The sequence below is a fragment of the Ovis canadensis genome, chromosome 1 (assembly GCF_042477335.2).
Source record: "Ovis canadensis isolate MfBH-ARS-UI-01 breed Bighorn chromosome 1, ARS-UI_OviCan_v2, whole genome shotgun sequence".
Classification (NCBI taxonomy): Eukaryota; Metazoa; Chordata; class Mammalia; order Artiodactyla; family Bovidae; genus Ovis; species Ovis canadensis.
In genome coordinates, this window is record NC_091245.1 from 89,144,683 (window position 1) to 89,169,296 (window position 24,614).

The following is a 24,614-nucleotide window of genomic DNA, read 5'->3' on the forward strand; positions in this document are numbered from 1 at the left end:
ACTATAATTAGATTATATGTGGTATGTCTTTATTTGTACCATTTAAAGAATAATAATTTAGTACTTCTTTAGAGGGGAAAAAAGAGGTTTAGAAATTAAATGACAGTTTCTAACTAGTCTTCTTTTCAAGAACTCTGTTCCCCCTGACTCCCCACCTTGCCACATACTCCTCCCAACACACTTACTTTTTTATTTAGTTCTTCAGTTGGTTTCTTGTCATTTGGCACAGCGTTTAAAATATTTTTAAAGAGGCAAACAAAAACCCTTGATGGTTTTACTTTGTGAACTCAGATTCACAAATGTGAGCATATGTTAAAATCATTGTTTGATTGTATCCTGATAGCAGCTTGCTTAGCAGAGGGGAAGGAACTGATAAGTTCATGTAAATCTTAAGAAAAAGCTTCTACTGAAGATGCTAGTTGGGCAGCTTGAAAAACTATTATAATTTAATTTGGTAACAGCAGAATGATAGTTCTGGATTTTTTTCTAACTGATAGTCATTTTTGCATTGTAGTTTGAGTTCGAAACTTTTATAGGCAGTCCTTTTTTTGTTTTTAATGTATATTACCCATAGTGAAATCTGCTAAATAAAAAAGATTGCTATCTAAAGCCAGTGAATTATCTAGGCTTTTGTCTTTCTTTCTTTTTGACTTTCTGCCTTGTAATTTTTCACTGCTCACTAGTACTGTATCATTGAGTTGAGGGAATACAGACATACCTCAGATGCATTGCGGATTCAGTTTCAGACCACTGCAATACAGCGAATATTGCAATAAAGTGAGACACACAAGTTTTTTTGATTTCCCAGTGTATGTAAAACTTATTTTTACACTACGGTTTAGTCTGTTAACTGTGCAATAACATTATTTCTGAAAAATGTACGTTATTTAATTAAAAAATGTTGATTTAAAAAAATGCTATCATCTGAGCCTTCAGCAAGTTGTGATCTTTTTTGCAGTAGTAACATCAAAGATCACTGATCAGAAATCATGACAAATGTAATAATGGAAAAAAATTGGAAGTATTTTAACAATGACCAAAATGTGACACAGAGATACTAAGTGAGCTAAAACTGTTGAAAAGAAAGTGGCACTGATAGACATGCAATGCAAGGCTGCCACAAACCTTTAACTGAAAAAAAAAAAAAAAGCAATATCTGGAAGCACAGTATCTGTAAAGTGTAATAAAACGAGATATGCATGTACTCCAAAAAAATGCTAAAATATTTTAGTTGCTTTCAAGTTTGTTTTCACCTAGTGGTATAGTGAAATAACAGATTGAAGGTACAGGGTAAATGTTAATATAAAAGACTATAGCCTGCTTTCCTATTTGCGTAGATGACTGAAAAAAGATTAAACATTCATATCTTTTTGCCTCATCTAAAATCATTATGGAAATCAGTCCTGGGTGTTCTTTGGAAGGACTGATGCTAAAGCTGAAACTACAGTACTTTGGCCACCTCATGCGAAGAGTTGACTCATTGGAAAATACTCTGATGCTGGGAGTGATTGGGGGCAGGAGGAGAAGGGGACGACAGAGGATGAGATGGCTGGATGGCATCACCGACTCAATGGACATGAGTTTGAGTGAACTCCGGGAGATGGTGATGGACAGGGAGGCCTGGTGTACTGCAATTCATGGGGTCGCAAAGAGTCGGACACGCCTGAGCGACTGAGCTGAAAATCATTACCAGCTTAGTTAATGTTTGTTAATCAGATTGTTTAGTTTTTTCACTGTAATCTTTCTTTTTCAGTTTTTGTGGTTCTTGGAACTTGTATTGCAGTGCAACTGGGGACAAACCCTGATTGGATGTTTTTTTGTTGTTTTGCTGGGACATTCATGTTCTATTGTGCACACTGGCAAACATACGTTTCTGGAACATTACGATTTGGAATGTAAGTAACAGTTAATGATGTGTGTTTTTTCTCTCTCAGATATGAAGAATGTTGCTCATAGATGTTTAAGTATTAGAAATTGGTCAAATCACTAGTTTAGTAAATAAAAGAAACTTTCATTATTTTATCATGTGTCCTTCTGTCACACTGTTTAAAAGGAAATATTAGAATAGCCCCTTCACTCATATCCAACTGTTTTTCCCTCAAATTCATTTTTCTTTTTCCCCACTGTTATTCATCTTAATACTGTGTTTTATTTTGACCTATGAAGTTGTATTTTCAGGAAAGAAAAGATAGTTTATGAAAGCTAAGAGCAACTCTTTAAATATCATAGCTTAATTAGATTTTTCTCTCTTCATGTTATTTTTATTTATGAATCTATAAATATCTAAACTCATGATACTTCAGAGGATATGAGCACAACATATAGATTATTACTGCTAACAAAATGCCTAAGAATTAAAAAAATTTGGAGTTCTTTAAACTCCAAAATGAATAGTTCCTACTTGATAATTAGTGCTTTTCTGTAAATATTTTGTGTGTGTTTGTGTAAATATTCATGAGTAAGCCAGTCTTGGAAAGGTTAAGGATGGAATTCACCAACTGGTGTTTAATTAAGTATCACAGATCTGATTTACAGTACTGTAGTTAGTCTTTTATTTTCCTGGTGTAGGTTAAATGAAAAAGAGCGTGAGAAAAGACTCTGAAAACTTCATGGAATATCATAATAAAAATCTCTGATGTGAAGTGATAGGACCAAGTCTTCCATTAAGACAAATCATTAACGGATTTTAAAATTATAGGTCACTGATAAACTTAGTTTTCTAGTCCTTGAAAAAGCCAGAATGCATAGAAATTTAGCTGTCCCCTACAAGTTCTCTTCAGGTGATTTTTGCTAACCTTATTTAAATAGGATTTAAGATGTTCTGATAACAGTAAATGAATAATTAATAATAATTTGAATGTTAACTGAAGGACATGTCTTGGAATGACTTAAAAATAGAGGGATTTAGAGAATGTGTTTAAGGCACAGCTTAAGTGACAATAGTTGTCATGAGTTTCTAATTGAAAACTGTTCTGTGCATTTATCAGCAGTTTATAAAATGATCTATGCTCAGAAAATATGGAAGATATCAAATACTTTAAAAAAAGCAGTAATCAAAAATATTGTGTACAGATTTTTTTTCAATATTTTCATAGTTTCATTGTAATCTCAGTAATGTTTTTATAGTCTTTATCTGCATTAGGTAAAAACCACAAAATATAAAGGACTTCTAAGATCACTTGATTTGCCCTAATTCAGTTTTAATTGTTAGTGATGTTATTGTTTTCAAAAATAGCAGAATTTGTAGTACTTGGGTTTCACAGAGTTTATGTTTCATTGGTTATTATGTTAGGGTTAACTTTCAAACCCTTATTTTGAAAGCTTATTTATCACTTAGCCCTAATTTATTTTCTTTCCCTTTCAAGTAAAGCAGCACCAGTCTTATGGTGTGGGAAGTGAAGAAAGGAAAGCAAATGAACCATGGAACAGGGGAAGAGTTAAATAGACAGTACTTTTAGGGGTGATTTGCTGTGACTGCTTTCTTTTTGCCAGTCTTGAAATTTCCCATGTGGTATATTCCTTTGATGAAATACATACTTGGAGAATTGCAAGCAGTTCTATATTGTTAAATCATAAGATGCCTGTAGGGGTGTGGTAGGAGATAGGCTGGAGAAGATCCAGAAAATCACAGGCCTTCTGTATTCTGCCAATAACTGAGGCCTTTTCATCCTCAATCAATGGAGAATCTTTGCAGGAAGTGAGAAAAGATCAGTCTGGCAACAGTTTGGAGGGTGAATTGGAGTGGGCTATGACAGAAGTTAGATCCTTTAGGAGACATTAACATAATTAAATATGAGGAATGATGAAATCTGAACTAGCAGTCACAGTGCTATTGTAGAGAAAGGGGGAACTTCTCTGACCATCCAGTGTTTGGTACTTTGCCTTCCAGTGCAGGGAGTGTGGGTTCAGTCCCTGTTAGGGAGCTAACATGCCACATGCCTTGTGTCCAAAGAACCAAAACATGAAACAGAAGCAGTATCATAACAAATTCAATAAAGACTTTAGAAATGGTCCACATAAAAAAATTTTAAAAAAAAAGACAAGAAAGGGATATGTTAGAGAGAAACTTAACAGGTAGAAACTATAGGCCATAGTCTGTATTTGAATATGGAGAATGAATGAGAGAGCAGAGGTTGGAATGAGCCCCATTTCCCCTTCTAGGGTAGCTTAATGAAAGATGGGAAAAGGAACCTATTTGAAGGAATAGTTTTCTCTAGAACACGTATGTGACGGATTTTAGACATCTAAACAGAATGAGAATAGCAGAAAATGTAGAGAGCAAGCCTAGAAAGAAGCCTGTGAAAATTATTGAACAGCCAGAGTAGGAAGAGGCATACCAGAAAGAAAAGCCAGAAGAGGGATGAATTTCAAAAGAGAACAATGCTAAATGCTGCCAAGACTCAAAATGAGGCCATACCGTAGGGAATAGAAGTAAATGGAATTATGAGCTGTATCTTTGCTCTGATCACTGAAATCTGATTTGCTGAAAGCTGCCTTGCACAGAGTATCAATACCTTTCACATCTAGACAGACCTCAGTCCTTTAGTGCTTCTGGACTAAGCAAGTAGAGATCTGATGGAGATAAGTACTGCTAATTGGGACCCTTCTTGACCCAGTTTATACCTTTGGAACTTATCCTAGCCCTGGATATGAAAAACTGAGGGAGGGATGTGGCCTTAGATGTTAGAACTTCATAGAAGCATAGGTTAGGAGGAAAAGAAAAATTATGAATTGAAGCTCATGGGTAAACATTTGTAAAATAGTCTTTTAATTGTTCATGGATCATATTAAATGAAGGAGTTCATATTTCTTAAGGCCTAAGCCTTCTATATCTAGATACTTTTAAATATAACTTGTATGTATAGAAACATTTTTATAAATTAAATGCTTAGAAACCCTAAACAATCTTTAATAAAACTATATTTATATAAAATGAAGGCCTTAAAAAATCTTACACATTGTAAAAGGTAAAACCATTAAATTACTATTTCAGGAAAAAAAATGACTCAAGTTTTCTTTCCAGAAGAGAACAAAAGAAAGAAATTGTAATAGATTGAACTCATGCCAGTGTCTTTCCTCAGGTGTTATCTCCATATTATCTGCATATCAGCTTTGGCAAGGCCCATGACTTTCGTGGGCCTCATTTCCCAACTTGTAAGAGTTTGATATCTAAGGTTCCTTCTGTGAGTCTGTTACTTTTACAGATATTATTTCAGCTCATGGCATTTTTCAGTTCATATATCTAGGGTTTCACATTTACATTAACCAAAAACCTGGCCACCAGCATTTATTCCTATGTAAATAAATAACTTATGACTTTTTCCTTTTCTGTAGTTAATTGAAAAAAGGTAATAGGCTGTGTATTTACTGGTAGTCTGACAAATCAAGTTCATCTTCTTATCCTGATAACCTCTAAAGAATAAGTGCTCAGAGACCTCCTGCCTCCAAGTAATTAAAAATTGTTGTCTGTTGATACATAATCTACTTTCTGTGGACTAAGAATTAGGAAATTTCCTATGTATAAAATAGATAAACAAGATCCTACTGTATAGCACAGGGAACTATATTCAATACCCTGTAATAAACCATAATAGAAAAGAATATAAAAAAGAATATATGTATTATGTATATAACATATATTTTATATATATATAATGTTATATCTTGTATAACTGAATCACTTTGCTATGCAGTAGAAACTAACACAACATTGTAAATCAACTATACTTCAATAAAAAATAAAAGAAGGAAATTTCCTATTGAATGCCTGTATAGGATCTACCTGTCTTTAAATGTTTAAGATTTATCACAGTAATTATTTAGTACCAGAGATTTTCCTTTTAGTTTCTAGTTCCTGGTTTTTTTCCCCTCAGTAATAATTAATTCAGTTGGACTTGCCCATTTAAATTTTATCAAATTATTATAGGTAATACTTTCTGGTGGCTCAGACGGTAAAGGGTCTGCCTACAATGCGGGAGACCCGGGCTCAGTCCCTGGGTTGGGAAGATCTCCTGGAGAAGGAAATGGCAACCCACTCCAGTATTCTTGCCTGGAAAATCCCATGGACGGAGGATTCCGTTAGGCTGTAGTCTATGAGGTCGCAGAGAGTCAGACAAGACTGAGCGACTTCACTTTTATACTAAAATAACTATCTATATTAGTGTAAAACCTAGACTGTAGTTTGACTCTCAGATCATCAGGTAAAATCACAGACTTCTTTCTTATTCTCATTTCCTCAGTTCTTGATTTTTATTGTGTAGTTTTTATTGAAGTCTCTTCTATACTGCCTCTTCTTTTTCTGTCACCATGTGTTCCAAAACTTCTTTAGTGATTATATTGGATGTTTTAATGATTTTTATGACTAATAAAGTAATCCCATACTGTAGAGAGATATAATGCTTATGAGGAATTAAGGGAAGAGAGAGGAAGAAGAATAAGATTCTAGACTAGAGATTATCGGGAAGCAAGATAGATAAATGGCCAATTTGATTTTTGCTCTGACTATATTAAAAGAGGTCACACATTCACTCTGCTACTTGCCCTTTCTACATCCATGTGAGAATTTTACTGAGCTTGCAAAGGCAGGAGCAGGATGAGGTATGGAGAAGTAAAGGGGTGTCAGATGATGAGTGGTTTTGCAGACACATAGATGACTGTCCACTGAGGCTCCTGAGAAGTATTTTTATCCACCGGGAAGTCTGGGTAGGTTCTGGCACTGAAGGGACCTATGTCACAGACAATGTGATTATTTTTGGCAAGCAGTATTCAACATTCCTAGGTAACTGAGCATTGACTGTGTTTTTAGTTCCATTGTTTCCAACTGCCTATTTGTAAGTCATTTGTTCAGTGTATTAGTTTTGATTTTTAAACTTCTATACTATTTTGATTTGGGTAAGAATACCTGTATGCATAAGGATAATAATAGTGCCGTATAAATTGTATCATTGAATCTTTAGATGTCTTTATAAGGAGAATGCTACATTTTAAATCTGTTTTTGCTCCCTTGTTTTCGTAGGGCTATTTAGCAAAAGTTCTGAGTAAAGTTGCTTTGAAATGTTTGTTTCCTTATGCATAGATTCGATGTTACAGAGTCCCAGATCATAATTATAATATGCCAGCTTCTCACAGGAACCCTGGGACCTTGGTTCTGGAACTTCACGGTAACTGCTAGAATATTCATGCTGTCCAATGAACAATGGCATAAACTCAATAAAGACAGCACCTTTGTCATGCACAGAGTAATTAAAAAACAAAAATTCAAAAGTCTTCCTGGTAGTATTTCACAGACAAACAGGTCATTAGAAAACAAATAATTTTAATATATAATAGGGCAATAAAAATCCACCCTATTAAACAAAATTTTTTGAAATTAATATTTCTGGTGATTTGATGCTAAAAACAGTTCTTTCCCATTTACCTGATATACCTTATATTATTTTTGCTCTATGTAATATTTTTGAAACAAATACCTTTCCACCATTAAACAGAACTTTTTGGTATTTATATTTTGGAAAAAATAAGCCAAGCAGAGTTTTCCTTAGATAGGTAATTTGAGAAGCTTCTTTATAATTATATAGAAAAGATTCTGTTTATTCTCTTAATATTCTTTAAGATACCTGGTACTAGTTCTTCTGCTTCTATTAAATGATCTTGGTTTAAAAAAAATAATGCTAGAAGCTATTGTCACTTCTATTTGTTTTGCTTACTGTTTTCCTCTCTTAGTTGTGCTTTAAAAACTAAGTATTCTTAGCTTTTCATGTTACTATCGGTCGTTCTTTGAATACCTTCTTTTTTCTATTTTGTTTTGGTAAATATTATTTCCTTAATGCTAACAGAGTAAGAATGATCTTTTGCCCCCCTTCATATTAGAATTATAATTTTGGCCTTATAACTTTTAAATGTTCAAAAAAACTTATTAGGAAATGGTTTCCCAGTGAAATTTTCCAGAATCCTTTACACTTTAGTCTGAAAGATTTTATTTATAAGAAAAACAGTTTTCAAAAAATTTTTTACAGTTTAAATAGTATTGGGAAAAAAATAATATTGGGGAACTGTTCATATTATAGATCATTCTGGCAATACACGGCTGCTGCCGCTGCTAAGTCACTTGAGTCGTGTCCGACTCTGTGCGACCCCATAGACGGCAGCCCACCAGGCTCCCCCATCCCTGGGATTCTCCAGGCAAGAACACTGGAGTGGGTTGCCATTTCCTCCTCCAATGCATCAAAGTGAAAAGTGGAAGTGAAGTTGCTCAGTCGTGTCCGACTCGTAGTGACGCCATGGACTGCAGCCCACCAGGCTCCTCCATAATACAAGGCTAGAAGGCTGCATTAGGTTTTGTGCATTGAGTCCCCGTATCCAAAAATGCTTCAGTAATATGATAGAAATAGTGAGTCTCTGATAGCAGAGTGCTTTCTGAAAAGTATCTTGCAGCATTGTAAATCCATTTATTCAGTGGTGGTAGTGGTGGCTGTGGGGACAAATTAATAGTGAAGGATATCCTACACCATTTTTTCAAATTAACTTGGAATATGGAATATATTAAGAAGTACGATAGGCATGTTTTAGAAGCAAAACTGAAGCCATTTTCAGTTGAATTACAACATACTGGCATAGTTATTTGTGAGATTCCCTCCCCGAGCAGAACAATGTGCATAGTTCAGGATGTGTCATTCTATAGCTCTCCTTTGCCTTTAGCCTGTTTCTAGTACTTTCTCCAAAGACCTGAAGCTTTGTTCTCACTGCAGTTGTCTAGATTTATAATTTTTGATAGCTCATTTATTAATATTAAACTTACCAAAAGTTTTTTCCACTAGTGTTCTTAATTAAATTAATAGGATATTAACTCTTTTACCTTCACTTTGTCTGTCTATAACAAAGTACCTTCTGTTTATAGAGCGCTTCCTATTAAAATGTTTTTTAAAATGCATTTTAATTTTACCATCATGAAAAATGTTTTAGAAATACATTTTTTTCTCCAGATATATTGTCTTCACTTTTATCAATTGCTAACTTGCATAGGTTTTCCTTTGCTTTTAATGTGTATTGCTTTAACTGATTTGATCATAGAAATGAAATTGTCAGATGTACTTTCTTTTTTATTTACAAAGTTCAGAGGAAGTTCTAAGCTTCAGAAAGAGTTGTTCTTTCTAATTTATTTCCAACTTATTTCAGTTTATTAGTGTCTAAACCTGTGTGTGTTAGCTGTTGCCTCTTCTATTCTGCCATTTTAGGGAAAATTGTGTTAGAATGTGAGAAGTGTCATGCTAAAACATACAGACATCTTAAAGACAGCAAGTTAAAAGCATATGTCAAATGTTTGTCCCAGATGATTAGTAGACTGAAAATTAGAAGAGTTTCAGCACTCTTCTAATATGGAGGAACAACATTAATTTCTTTTAAGACTCTTCCACTTATCATTCTATAACCTTGAAAAGTCACTTACCGTATCTGACCAGATTTCCTCATCTATAAATGGTGGTAATATTTCCTACCTCCTAGGATAGTTGTGAAGGTTAAAAAAGTAAAAAACATGCTGTGTGCTGACTACAGTGCTTATCATATATAGTAAGTGTTCATTTTCATTATAAGACCTGTGTTAATAACTCCCACTAATTTCCAGGTTTCTTCCAAAATTGATATTGCTATTTTGAAAGGAAGAATATGTCTATGACCTCTTTATTTAACTCTGAGATTATTACTAAATGAAAGAAGAGTCCTCTCTTCTAATTTTTCTATTTCCAAAGGTGATAGGGATAGGCTGCCCCTTAAATTTGAGACCTAAACTTTCGTTCCTCTTAGAGGACTTGTTCTGCTCTAGCCTTTGCCTAATTTTCTCTTATTTGAAGTCACTGAATGGGTTTTTTTTTTTTTAGTTTTCTCAGATACTCTTAAAGATCCCTATAGTTGTTCATGTGGTAGATAGTATTGTTTTAAATATTTCAAAGATAGAGGCTTAGGCTTTATATATAACACTTGACTTTAAAATACTCTTAGTTGTCTCTTAGCTGTATGTTTAATGTTATTAACATTAAATTTGTCATGCCCAATTTTCCCCTTATCAAGGGTAGAAAGTAAAATATTGGAAGGCAATATGTTGAATTTCTAGGTCAGTCCTCAGTCTACCAATACCAATAAAGCCACTAAGTCGAATCTGACTCTTTGCAACCCCATGGGCTGCAGCACACTAGGCTCCCTGTCCTTCACCATCTCCTGAAGTTTGCTCAAATTTATATCCATTGTCGATGATGCCATCCAATTCTGCTTATGTATAAGTTCCCTAGAACACCAGATTCATTTACAAATAATTGCAAGTCTGTAATTAATAACAATCTAATCCTTAACTAGGACTCCAGCCCGCTTCAGTGACTTCTAAGAAGAATACTTCTTTTAAAATAACTGACAAGTCAGATTATACAAATCAGAATTTCTGTGACATTGTGAATTTAACCCTAGTGCACCTTCTCTGTTAACTAAGTTAATAGCCAACCCAGTTAAAACAAAATCATATTTATTATATGTAGTTTAACAGAAAAATTAACTTCCAAATTAACTGCAAGTAATACATATGTTATAGGTAGAAAAAAACTAGATTAAATTGTCTTATTTCTAATATTAAAAATTCTAGGAAATGATGATTAACATACTTATCGATGTTCACAGAATGTCAGTTAAATCCCTTCACATCCCTCAGTTAATGCTGAGTCTTGTTGGAATTCAAACCAAATGGATAAAATGAAACATTCAGAATAGAAATTTTCTTTACAATTAGGTAACTTAAATAATTCAGAGTTGTTATATCCCTTAAACGCTTTTAAAAGCTGTACTTCTCATGTAATAATTGTCCTGATCAGGGAACTTTCTAAGCTGCCTTTCTCTGGTGATGAATGCTCCCTAAGATCGTCACTACAACTAGAAAATTTCTGTTTCCTGTTCAGAAGTTTAAATTACTCATATTTATTTAGGACACCCTGATATCTTTACCTCTTAATCAATAGATCACTAGGATGCTGTAAGGAGTGATGGACTAAGGGATTTGCTATGAGTCTCTAAGGTTACTTTGACTCAGGACTGCCACACTTGCAGCCTCCCAATCAGAAAAATGAGAGAGCTGTCTCCACAACTAGTTTGCTTTTTTCCATCTTTCTTCTGTGACAACCACCAGGATATTGTTTGGTTGGCTTGTTGTAGTAATTTTTTGTGTTCTGACCAGAGCACTCATAGATTTATCCATAGCATTTGGGGAGTTTTCTTTTGTTCTTTGACAAAACCTATTCCGTAGAAGTAAGAAATTATTAAGCAATCCCAGTCAAGATATTTAAATACTTTCATGGTTATAGAAAATTGTATTTACTATCATCTAGTTCCCCCCTCTCTGAAACTCTTAGGCTGTGGAACTCTAATCCTACAGATATGAGATTTGTTTTCCCATGTCTTTTGAAAAAACCGCTGTGGTGTTTTAGGTGGTTTTCTACCCCATAGCCCTTGTACTCTGAAGGGTTTATTTTTTGCTGTGGTTGTGGAGATTGATTTTTTTTGTTGTTGTTTGCTTTTGTTTTAGAGAAATAGTTCCAGCACTTGGAAATATTATCACCCGTGTTGTCATTTTGAAGAAAAAATAATAAGCAAGTGGCTATAGAAATGCCAAATTCCTGCCTTTATATAGAATTTTCCCTCTAGATAATTATGTCTTTCCTGTATAGCCAAAAAAACTTAAGATGAGCCCCCTCCTAATATGTGTCACAGTAAATTCAGCCCATACTGAGAGACTTCCTAGTGGAGGATGAAAAAATGGACTGTCAGGTAACCAATTCTCTTCTAAACGGAATTATTAATTCTTGTTCACTGTTAATTGTTTCTGCCCCGTGTCCCTCTTAGCTTGCTTTTTCTGTCTTTGGGGATAGCCTCACACTGCACCCTTTTTCATGAACAGTCAATGATTGGACTGATACTCATTAGAATGATTAGAGCCACACATCCAGGAGTGGTAATAGGCAGTTCTCATGATTGAGAGTAGGAGGGAGTACAGAGTATTCCTCTAAATCATATAATCACATGGGAAAAAATATTCTTAACTAATTACCAACTGGTAAGTAAGTTTTCCTTGACTCTCCTTCCTAACATTAAGACATGGTTGATCTAAATTCAGTGATATTATCTGAATGTTTTACAAAATTCTGTCTTCCAAAGTTTCCAAACAGGTTATAAAATCCATTAAAATTTCCCTAGGAATCCCAGTTTGGGGCTTTGTAAAGATCATTCATGTTTCCTAATCTCTTACATTCATCCAAGGTACATAGATTAATTGCATGAGGTTCCCTCCATTTTTATTTTGTAATTCTATACTTCTGGCCCTTCCCCTCCCAGAAGGCTACTTCATATATCCAGCAAAATGTTGTAAGATGTCTGCCCTCCTCCACCCAAGACAGAATCGATCATCTTTGACACCTGCTCAGTCTCCTGAGTCTGCTACTGAGTGTAATTCCCCTTATTGGCAACATCACTCACCAGGTCAGCTCTACAGATTCTTTTTAGCCTAATTCAGTCCATTTTTCTTTCCAATAAATGTGTGTATCAAGATAACTACATCACTATGTTTGCAGCTTAATACGCTTCTGTTTAAAAAACATTCTTGAGCAATCAAAGATCAGTTTCTTCAGTTTTGAGAGACTGGCTTCAGTCTAGTTGTTTATTATGAGCATAAAACTCACGTTTCTTAAGCTCACATTATAGATTGTCTGCTTGAAGTATCAATTTTAGAAATGGGGACTCTGTCTTGCTCTAGAATTTGAACCCCCTTGCTGTTGTTGCTGTCCACTTTCTTAGACTAATTTTTTTTTTTTTAGTTTATCTTAAAAGATAAATTATTCACTTTGTTTAAAAACTAACATTATAAAAAAGTTATGCAGTGAATAGTCTCTTCTCATCCTCACTTCCCAGCTGTCCAGTTCTCACACTGCCCTCTCCAGTAGGTACCCACTGTTCTTAGTTTGTAAGGTATCCTTCCAGAAATTTGTTATGTAATTATTGGCAAAAATTAAAATGGAATATTATTTTTCTCCTTTTTTTTTAATACAAAAAGTAGCATATACTTTTCTGCAACTTTTTTTTTTCACCTAATATAACTGATATTTTTCCATATCACCAGATAGAGAGCTGTCCCACTCTTTTTTAAAAAAACTACCCAATAGTCCCTTGTATGGAAGTACAATACCATACTTTCTATAACTATTCCCTCATTGAGAGATATTTTTAAAGCTTTGCTACCATGAATAATGCTGTGATAAATCACCTTGTACAGACATTCTGTGTGAGCATACCGTAGGGTAAATCATCGAAACTGAAAGGCATTTGGACCCAATAATCTGAGAAGGACAGTCTCAAGATTATATAAAGTGCTGGTTTATAGAGGGAAAGGAACACCAGTTTATGCTTTACTTCTCAGTCTTTTTGCCCATATTCTTTTATCAGACTCTCAGACTTCTGATTTCTACTGCCCTGTTTTTGTACCAGGTTTGTCTCTTCTTAACTGTAAAGATCATTTTCAACAACCTCAAAGCTAATTCTTGACTGCTTTCAGTATCTTCTTTCTGGATGTCTTAGAGTAATTGACCTAATAAGCATAAGAATTTGAAAATTGGGTGAATTTTTTTCCACACCCATACCATGGAAGGCATTAAATGAATAAAAAGGACAGTAAGTTTTGCATCTGTGATTTAGGTTACTTTAGTAAAAGCTCACCATTTCTTCCATTTGATACTACAAAGCACTTAATTTCAAGATCTCATATACCAGTGCAGTGTAGTCCTCTGCTTGACATTCAAAATTTAATACACACACTTATTTTTTTTCTTTTTTTCTTTTTTTTTTTTTTTTGGTGAGAAAGGTTAAGCTATAGTTTCAACCCAACTTCAGAAATTTTCTTTAGAAAGGAGGGGTTTTTATTGCTCTGTGAAATTGATTAAATTAAATGAAAATGCCCTGGATTTTATTTGATTTTGCTCATAACAAATTTTTGACACCTCCTCTTCCCCTTTCCTCAATATTTGAGATTTTTTTTCTATTGTGCATGATAGAGGAATGCTGCTAAGCTTGCAAGTAATTAACTTGAAATTGTTTTGAGTAATTCTGCTTTTTTGGCTTTTTGTACCTAATCAGAATTGATGTGACTGAAGTGCAAATCTTCATAATAATCATGCATTTGCTGGCAGTGATTGGAGGACCACCTTTTTGGCAATCTATGGTAACTCTTCACATTGTGTATCCCACGTAATGCATGTTGTCTTTTGCTTGCATTTTTCTAATCCAGTATAATCCAGTTAAAAGGTGATATGTCAAATTATTTTGTTCTCTCCGAAAACAAAAAGTCACAGCAATGTTAAGACACAGGCTTCTCTTTAGGGCATAGTGAATTTTACTATTTGGAGTTATGTGGTTCAGTAGGTCCATTTCAAGGGTATTTTTAAAGGCTTTCAGAATTATTATTTGTTATCCCATTGTATAAGTGAGGGAACAGCAGGTAGTGTATCAAGTTAACCAATGACAAGACTAAGTCAGACCTTTTATTCTCCAGCTGAACTACATGAGTCTACTAGTTTCTCCACTGTATGCTTAAAGCTGAATAATGAATTTTGGTAGTAAATTAATTCTGACCCCAGAACAGAATAAATGCTTATTGAAATAAATGCTGTAGGATTGTTTCAACAAGCTGAGACCCTGATTTTCAGCCTGACCTGAAATATAGTCATCCCCAAGAAACACAAGTTCTTTGCCACAAACTTCTGGAGAAAGAATATAATATATATAATACAGGGGGGTCAAGAACACAGGCTAAGGAACCAGACTGCCTGAGTTTGGTACTGGCTTCACTGCCTACTGAGTGAACTTGATCTGTTATTCAACTCTCTGTGGCTTAGTTTTCTCCTCTTATAAAATGAGGACAATAATAGTACCTGTCTGATAAGGTTATTTTGTGGATTAAATGAGTATGTGTAAAGCACTCAGGAACAGTCTCCATCAAATGATAAGCCCTCAAGAGAAGTTGTGGCTGGTCTTAAATTTGGAATTTTTCCTACTCCTAAACAAACACAGGATGAGATGGCTGGATGGCATCACGGACTCGATGGACGTGAGTCTGAGTGAACTCCGGGAGATGGTGGTGGACAGGGAGGTCTGGCGTGCTGCGATTCATGGGGTCGCAAAGGGTCGAACACGACTGAGCGACTGAACTGAACTGAACTGAAACAAACACAGTTCTTAAAAGTCAGATTAATATTTAAGTATAAGGGAAATTTACTCAGCAAAATTTTCCCTTTACCTAACTCATTTAATGATGGTGAATTTGATACTAAAGGAAGTATAATTAACATGTTTCCCTAAGTATTAATTACCAGAAATTGCGTAATGGCTTTTGTTGACAGGATAGCCTTGTGAGGAGGGAAATGAAGGAATAAAAATAATCGTTAGTCAACCAGGAAAATTCTGAAACCGTTCATGCATAGTATCATTCAAAATCACATCTTTTTTACACATTAGTCTCAAATGCCAGTACTGTCTCTAGTGAAATCCAAGATCTATAGATATATAAACATGTCCTATATATATGTATCTCTCTGTAGATCTTGGATTTCATATAATGTTATTTCTTTTGCTCTCTTGTAGGCTAAATAGTAAATAGTTATAAGTAGCTATAAAAATGTTAAATAGGTAATAGTTTTAAACAATTTGGCTGTAGAAGGGAAGAAAAAGTAGTCTTCTCCTGAAACTATTTTATAAAGCCTAAAGCTTGTCTCTCACTTAATTTTTTTTTTATCTCTTGACTATATTATTTTTTTCATAGGCTTTGTGTTTTATACCAAAATATCTCCCCCTCCAAATTTACTTTGCATCTCGTATATACATATAAATTACCTGTAGTGTTTCAACATATCAATAGCAAAAAATAGAATTTCTGGCTTAATTGTCTAGAAACAAGTCAACATCAAGTATATATACCTAATTATCCATATCAGCATGGAAGTACGGAAAGCATTGTTGTCAGTGTAGTTGTGTATTCACGCAGGCTATACACATATCCTTAATTTTTAGGTGATACCTGGCAGTAAATTTGCTTCAAGTAAACATGTTCCCATTATTAGGATTTATATACAGAATCTGTACATGTGCATAACAGAAATTATTTTTCTTTAAAAGGATCGAATATTTTGTCCTGTCTTTATTGACAAGATATATACAATCATTCTTTTTTATTATATGTTTAAAGAAGTAATCTGAGGAACTCTCAGACCCAAGACTGAATTGGAGGTCCCAGACCCAGCAATTCAATTCCAGGATTAGTGAGGTTAGGTTGCAATAAGGAAACAGATTCCCAGACCCATGTCTTATCATTTGTATCATTGGCTCTACTGTTACCATCATTAAACTAAAAGGAAAGGACTTGTCCTCTCTGGTGATATTCAGAGGCTTAGAGAAATATTTGTGTTCTTTGAGCAGTTTTCAGTACAGATTCCCATAATTGATTTCAACCACTCTATTTCTTTTTTCTTTATACATGACCCCATGAGCTCATGGCTGAATAAGGTGTTTTGAAATGCATTGTCTTAGTTCAGGGAAGACTGTACTTCCAGTGCCCTGATTTATTTGTGTGCCAAAGTGGAGAGGAGATATTTATTTAGGGCCCAGGAATGAATTTTTTGTCTCTTGAGCCTGAGGACATAAAATGGAAATTGCCTTCCAAATCCTCATTTAAAGACTTTGATTGGTATTTAAGAAAGCAGCTTTATGGTGAAAACAAATAAAAACAGTGCAAATGTCTTCTTAAAGCTGATTTTAGAAGATCAGCTGTTTTGCAAAGGTAAGTGATTTCCATCTACTGCTTATTGATCACCTACTTTTTGCTTTTTTTTTTTTTTCCTTCAAAGAGATTCTGTTTGTTTGTTTTACCAGAGGTTGTAGTTAGTTTTTGTTTGTTTAGGTTGGTTAGGATTTGTGTGTGTGTGGTTTGTGTTTCTTTTCCCCTGTGTTTTAAGAAAAGAAATTATTCTCATACACAAAAGTTACTACATAGTTTATACATTGCAAGAAACAAGACATTTTTTGGTGTATTGCTTCTCCAAAAGAATATATCCTTTTGGGATGTCTTGGAACTATCTTCTATCATATATATCACTCTTGAAAAAAGGAATATTACTTTGGAAGGGATCCACATAAAATCCCCTGCTGGTTACTTTCACTGACATGCGATTATTTAAGTAGCAGTTGATGTGTGTTAAGTAAATGTGTGTTAAAACAGGAGACACCTTCTAGAATCCAGTTTAGGCAAATGGTGGGTTTATTACAGGTGAGGGGTTTTACAGGAGAAGAGCTTCCCAAGTGGCGCAGTTGGTAAAGAATCCACCTACCAATGCAGGAGACACAAGAGATAGAGGATTCATCCCTGGGTCAGGAAGATTTCCCTGAGAGGAGGAAATGGCAACACACTTCAGTATTCTTGCCTGGAAAATTGCCATGGACAGAGGAGTCTGGCGGTCCACAGCCCATGGGGTCACAGAGTCAGACATGACTGAGCGTACACACAAACATTACAGGTGAAGTTTCAGAATTCATTAGGTAGAATTCATGAGATATCTTACTGATAAACTGAAAGACTTCAAGAGTGCCTTTATACTTAAGTAAATCAGACATTCAGTTCAGTCACTCAGTCGTGTCCGACTCTTTGCAGCCCCACGGACTGCTGTGCGCCAGTCCATCACCAGCTCCCGGAGTTTACTCAGACTCATCTCCATTGAATCTGTGATGTCATCCAACCATCTCATCCTCTGTAGTCCCCTTCTCCTCCTGCTTTCAGTCTTTCCCAGCATGAGGCTCTTTTCAAGTGAGTCAGCTCTTTGCATCAGGTGGCCAAAGTATTAGAGTTTCAGCTTCAACATCAGTCCCTCCAATGAACACTCGGGACCGATGATCTTTAGGATGGACTTGTTGGATCTCTTTGCAGTCCAAGGGACTCTCAAGAGTCTTCTCCAATACCACAGTTCAAAAGCATCAATTCTTTGGCACTCAGCTTTCTTTATAGTCCAACTCTCACAGCCATACATGACTACTGGAAAAACCATAGCTTTGACTAGGTGGGCCTTTGTTGGCAAAGTAATGTCTCTGCTTATAAAATGCTGTCTAGGTTGGTCATAACTTAAAAACAGACATATCCACATTCTTTGGAAGAAAGTATCTAATCTCAAAATTATACTTTCTGCTGAAATTTATAAAGCCTATAAGAATATTTTATTAGTAACTGATGTTTTGCTTTAATCTGAGCAATCCAACCAAAACCTGTGTCTGTTTTAATCTGTAAACCTGAGAGTTTAAGATTTTTTTCATCTCTGGAAAATGAGTTACATTAGATTGGTATTATTTGGTTGTATAATTTATGGCATGAGTCCAAAGGATTTTGGGCTTCCCAGGTGGCTCAGTGGTAAAGAATTTGCCTGCCAAGCAGGAGTCAGGGGTTAGATCCCTGGGTCAGGAAGACCCTTTGGAGAAGGAAGTGGCAACCCACTCCACTAGTCTTGCCTGGAGAATCCCATGGACAGAGGAGCCTGGTGGGCCACAGTCCATGGGGTTACAGAGTCAGACACAACAACAACCAGACTAAGCAATAACTTGAGGATTTCACCCTAGCTATAGAGCAGACACTGTGACCCAAGTGAGTTTGTATTCTTTCCAGCCTCAGACTGAGGACACTCTTAGTAGGCCTGAGATGAAGGTGTCTTTAATACAGCTTTCTGTCAGTGTCTATAAAGTGGATGCACTTTGATCACCTTGAACACGTTCCAGGAAGATGAGGACAGAAGGAGAAGGGTTGAGAAAGACAGAATGTGTCCACCCTCCTTGATCTTGAGTGAGGTGAAAGTGACAACTCTTTTAGTAGTTTTTATAGGTGCTTCAGTTGGGCTGATCTTTAAGGAATCACATGGTAGGACTTGGGATTCCTTTGACTTCAGCTTTTCCTTCACGTTGCCTCATTTTCTTGTAGCTAACTTCCTTTTCCCTTCTTAATGAGGGGGCAAGATGTGTCTGCATAGCATCTCAAAAAAGTTCTACATGGAGAGTAAGAGAAAGGGAGGACATCTTAATCTATTTGACAAGTTTATATTGAACACCTACAATATCCAGGGTTCTAGAGAATATAAAAATCAATTTAAGCATAAACCTACATTCAGGAGTGAATGTTTTGGTGTATATAGGTATCATATATGACAGAGGTGAAGAGGGCCCTAAGAATGTTTATGATTCTTTGCCCCTAAGTCTGTAGCTTGGTTTGTGGCCCAAGCTTTGGCTGGCTTTTGTAATATTACTGTTTGTTCTTTCAAAGAGCAAAAATTTCCATGATCCTAAACCATTTTCACCAAATTTTAAATACAGTTGTGATGCTATTCTGGAGAAGGCAATGGCAACCACTCCAGTACTCTTGCCTGGAAAATCTCATGGATGGAGGAGCCTGGTGGTCTGCAGTCCATGGGGTCGCATAGAGTCAGACACGACTAAAGCGACTTAGCAGCAGTGATGCTATTCAGTTCAGTTGTGGCACAAATTACTGCTACACTCTCATTTAGTTGTGGCACTAAGTCACTGGCACTCATTTAGTACCCTGGCCCTAATAAAGGCATGCCGCTGTAATGGATTAATGCTTTGCTTCCTTTGAAATCTGAAAGAGTGTAGTATTTCCTCCTTTGCCAGGCAGGCCCTTTGTCTGGAGGGAAAGGGGAACTAGCCAGAGTATTGAATTTCAGCCAGGTGCATCAGATTTAGATTGTGATATCTTTAGTTTTCTGAATGAGAGCAAAAAAAAAAAAGAAGAAGAAATCTCTTGGAGTTCAGAGCAACCTGTGGTGTTGATTTTCTCCTTTATTGGAAACAAACTTTGAATTTGTACTGTAAGAGTTTGGAGATCAATTAGAGAAAAAAGGGGACAATTTAAGATGCTCCATAAAGTTCTGGACTTAATTTTTTAAGTTGACCTATTTCATTTTAGAAAATTAAACACTGCCACAGTACAACTTGAAATTTGAATAGTTAATTTTCCCCTGTTTTTTAGACTACAGTTTTGCAAGAGGTCATAGAGTTGTGTAAATAAACTGAGTTCTGAGAGTTTTAAAGAAACAGTATCTAAATGTTTAATTTTGTATCTGTCAATCTTCATGGGGTTTTAAACACAAAAAGAATGGACAATTTCACATTTATTTGATTTTTAAAATATGGGCAGATGGCAGCCCTGAAAAGTATAAATAGCCCTGATTAAAATGTCTTCATTGTAAGAACTCATTACCTATTAAACCATTGTTTTGGAATGATTACTGTTGGAAAACCATAGCTTTTGGGGTCTTATTTCTAGAGCCATTCTGTTTCTCTTAATAGAATTTATCATTTTACTGTTGCTTTCTTTTCCTTCCATACTGGACAAAATTGGAGACTTCAGAAAAGCTAAAAACAGAAGTGTAAAAAGGAAATTTAAAATGATTTTTAAGATTTAGTACAAGTGAGTTTTGTTTTAAATGAGGTTATTGTGTTTGCAAGGTTAGATATGTGATCTCAATCTACTGATGACCACCCCCCCCCCCGCCCGCCCTTACCTTAGGTAAATTGATTCATATTTTCCATACACTATAAAAATTTATTACTTACTTCTTCTGAAAAGTAAACTTGTATGTTAAAATTTTGGATACACAATTATAGAGCTGTACCTGCTTGGGTGTGTGTCATAAATTTTTCCTCCTGTCCCTGAGTTTTCTGTCCTCCAATGAGAACCTCTTAACATCAATATGGGAGCTGTTTTTACTTTTATGTGAAGCTACAATTTGAGATTATCAGAAGCTTCTTGAATATGAATGCTTTCTTAGTTGCTCTCTGCTTTTGCTAGCAGCTTATATTCCAACAGTTTGGAACTGGGACCTCTTTTCAGTAGAACTTTTGTCTTCCATTCTCAAGTTTGGAGATTTTTTTAAATCTTGTTGCACATACTTCTAGTTCTTTATCCTCTATGCTTTTCTCATAACAATTAATAACTAGTTACAGATTTATCAGTAGAGTTCAAAAAATGCACAAAGGAAAAGGCAAAGCATACTTCTTTTATAAAAAGGCTAGAGGATAACCTGATTCAGTGTTGCCAGACTTCTGGGATGTGTTAGGTGAACTTAGCTATGACACAGACTAATAAAGTTGAATCAGTTTTTTTTTATGTTGTATCAGAAGTAAGATTAATTTTTATGTAGTCTCTCATTTGTTGAGACTTGTTATGTTGTTTATAATGGAAAGGCTAGGGAAACTTCCATCAGTTTGAGTATTTACAAACTATAGAAGGAATGGAGAATATATCAGAATGTGAATCAAATATATGTTTTGTTATTTTAATCTGTATATATGTATATATATATATTAATTGCTCTCTCTCTCTACCTGTTAAAGATTCCAGTGCTGAATATTCAAATGAAAATTTTTCCTGCGCTTTGTACTGTAGCAGGGACCATATTTTCCTGTACAAATTACTTCCGTGTAATCTTCACAGGTGGTGTTGGAAAAAATGGATCAACGATAGCAGTAAGTATTTCTTAAGATTTCCAGTGATTGTGCTCAAACTTAGTTTTGTAATCTCTGTGCTCGGACTTAGTTTTGTAATTGCTTTTTCATTTGAGTTGTTATTTGAATTAATTAAAAATCACTTGTTAATTGAGAATTTGCAGTTAGCGTTAAAGAAAAAAGTAGTGTCTGAAACTTGTTTTATTTACACATGTAAAGATTTATATGCTCATATTTGCATATTTTTGTGCACGCACATATACTTACACACACACACTTTTAAAAACGTGTATCTTTTTTAGAGTGCAATCTGCTTTGTAAAATATGTCTGGCCTCTTTACGTAAAATCAGTTTGTGTGTAACCAGTCCACGCTGCTACTTTTCCCTAGTAGTTCTGGTATTCAGTTATGAAAATTGCTGGCTTTCAGACACCATGAGGTTCTTAGAAGTTTCGTTGCTGTCTTACATCAAGCAGACCCATACAGTATCTTATCAGTATAGAATACCACTAATTCCTCACTTCTTTTTATTCTAAACAGGGAACAAGTGTCCTTTCTCCTTTCCTCCATATTGGATCAGTAATTACTTTAGCTGCAATGATTTATAAGAAATCAGCAGTTCAGCTTTTCGAAAAGCATCCCTGTCTTTATATATTGACATTTGGTTTTGTATCTGCCAAAATCACCAATAAGCTTGTGGTAAGCACCAGTTTTGTTTTTAACTTTCTTATTTTGGTTTTATGACCAGAGTGTTTTATTTCACAGTTTCTTAAGCAATTCTAGAGTTTGCTTTCCTCCAGTCAAAATCTCTTGACATCAACATAGGAACTGTTTTTACTGTTACATGAAGCTACAATTTGAGATTAACAGAAGCTCCTAAAACCTCTGCAACTCTTCTATCCACAGTTTAATTTGATCATTTAGTTTGTGTCTATTCTTCATTCTCATTCTGTACACTTAAGGCTCTTTGTGAAGAGCTTTTGGGGGGGATTTAGTTGTCATGGTACATACCTTCAGTGTATAGCTCTCAAACCCACTCTGTGTTGTCATCTTAGTTTTGAACATTCAGTAGATACTGCTAAAGGATTCTTGAAACATGATATTTGATCACAATACTCTTTACTGTGTAGCTCACAATTGCTGTAAAATGAAAATGGCTGCCGACATCACTGATTCTCTTTTATTCATAGGTGGCACACATGACTAAAAGTGAGATGCACTTACATGACACAGCATTCATAGGTCCAGCACTTTTGTTTCTGGACCAGTATTTTAACAGCTTTATTGATGAATATATTGTACTTTGGATAGCCCTGGTAAGTTTTGTACTGTGTTCTGTTTCATGATTTGGAGGCTGCTTGTTTTCTTGTTTCAGTGGGCCAGTCCTGAGAGATAGATCATATAATGATTTAGGGACTTCCCTGGTTATCCAGTGGTTAAAACTCCACCTGCCAAAATGAGGAACTTGGGTTCTATTCCTGATCAGGGAACTAAGATCCCACATGCCATGGGTGTGGCCAAAAAATTTTTTTTAATTGTAATGATTTAGAATACCAGAAAACATTTATGGGACTTCACGAGAGTTCCTTGTGACTTTGTCTTTAGTCATTCTTTTGTATTCTTATTAGTCCTGCCTACATCCTGGCTCATAAATTCCGTATTTCCGACTATAAAGCAGTAGTTGGCAGACTATACTGTGTGGGCCAGTGGTCAGGTTTTGTAAATAAAGTTTTCTTAAAACATAGTTATGCCCTGTCATTTATGTCTTATCTGTGGTTGCTTTTATGCTTCAGAGGCAGAGTTGAACAGTGTGACAAAGTATGGTCCACAAAGCATAAAATATTCACTAAGTTTGTTGCTCTTTGGTATAAAGGAGATCTGTGGGGAAATTGAGTTATTAAATTGTATGGATGGGAACGCATGTACACCCATGGTGGATTCATGTCAATGTATGGCAAAACCAATACAGTATTGTAAAGTAAAGTAAAAAATAAATAAATAAATAAATAGATTAGAAAAAAAAATTGTATGGAATTGAAGATGGATTTCAGGAGAAGAGAAAGTCAGAAGCCTCTCTGGCTTTAGGGATGGCCTGAGCAGGTGCTGAGAATCTAATAATCTCTCTTTTTTTTGTATTTTCCAGGTCTTCTCTTTCTTTGATTTGATTCGCTACTGTGTCAGTGTTTGCAATCAGATTGCATCTCACCTGCATATACATGTCTTCAGAATCAAGGTCTCCACAGCTCATTCTAATCATCATTAATGATGTAACTGATGTTACATAGGAAGCTCATGTTTTCTGCAGGAAAGAATCCGAACATATTAAGGAGAATGGGGCGGTTAAGAACAAGAATAATTTATAATAATCAATGTTGTATAACTTTTATTCTTTGTTATTGATAACACTTCTTAACTATCCCTGTGTGAGAATGGGAATTTCAAGTTCCATCCTGTAAATGTACGTGTTGTCATGCAGGGTTGGCCCAAGAAAGCATGCAAGAAAAAAATACCATGTGTTTGTAATTATCCTGGATTCAGAGTAAAATTGTCATGGGGGGCAGATCCCCAGTGGTGGAGATTTCTAATGTAGAATATTTCCAGGCCAAAATTCGTTGCTTTATAATTTTAACAAATCATCATCTTTTTAGTGACATCCTTGTTTAGTATCTTCTCAAGCTTTCTTTACTAAGAAGCTCAGCTTGTGGCACAGATATATTCTACTAGCTTATGAGGTGGAACTTGATAAAGATTTTGAATTTGGATTGAAAAGTTTCCTATCTTTACATTGTTGAGGAAGTCATTTTTTTATTGCTCAAGATATGGTATCTCATGGGCTTGGGAAATCCTGTTAGCATGCATAATAATGTGGTAAGTTTGTCGATCCATTTTATTTTTTTAAATAAACATATGATCTGAAAGCCAATCTTTTTTCCTCAGTTTTATTCAGTGGGAAGATAAACTAAGTTTTAATGTCACTTTTTAAATTTTTAAGCAAAATTTATTTTTGTTCTTTAGTAAATAAGATTAAGTCAGCTACATCATCAACAT

General features: G+C 35.1%; 1 protein-coding gene across 4 annotated transcripts in view; it reads left to right on the top strand.

Moving 5' to 3' along the window:
- CEPT1 (choline/ethanolamine phosphotransferase 1) overlaps window positions 1–24,489 on the top strand; it is a 38,169-nt gene extending 13,680 nt beyond the window's left edge. For 2 of the 4 annotated variants that reach the window (XM_069599733.1, XM_069599753.1), the window contains 6 exons: window positions 1,754–1,895; window positions 14,158–14,242; window positions 21,457–21,588; window positions 22,107–22,265; window positions 22,757–22,882; window positions 23,710–24,489. In XM_069599733.1, the coding sequence (XP_069455834.1) occupies window positions 1,754–1,895; window positions 14,158–14,242; window positions 21,457–21,588; window positions 22,107–22,265; window positions 22,757–22,882; window positions 23,710–23,829 (764 nt within the window). In that variant the 3' untranslated portion in view covers window positions 23,830–24,489. Of the gene's footprint in view, window positions 1–1,753; window positions 1,896–7,075; window positions 7,161–14,157; window positions 14,243–21,456; window positions 21,589–22,106; window positions 22,266–22,756; window positions 22,883–23,709 lie in introns of all 4 variants that reach the window. The other 2 variants (XM_069599723.1, XM_069599743.1) reach the window with 1 other exon arrangement.
- The last annotated feature ends 125 nt before the right edge of the window (window positions 24,490–24,614 follow it).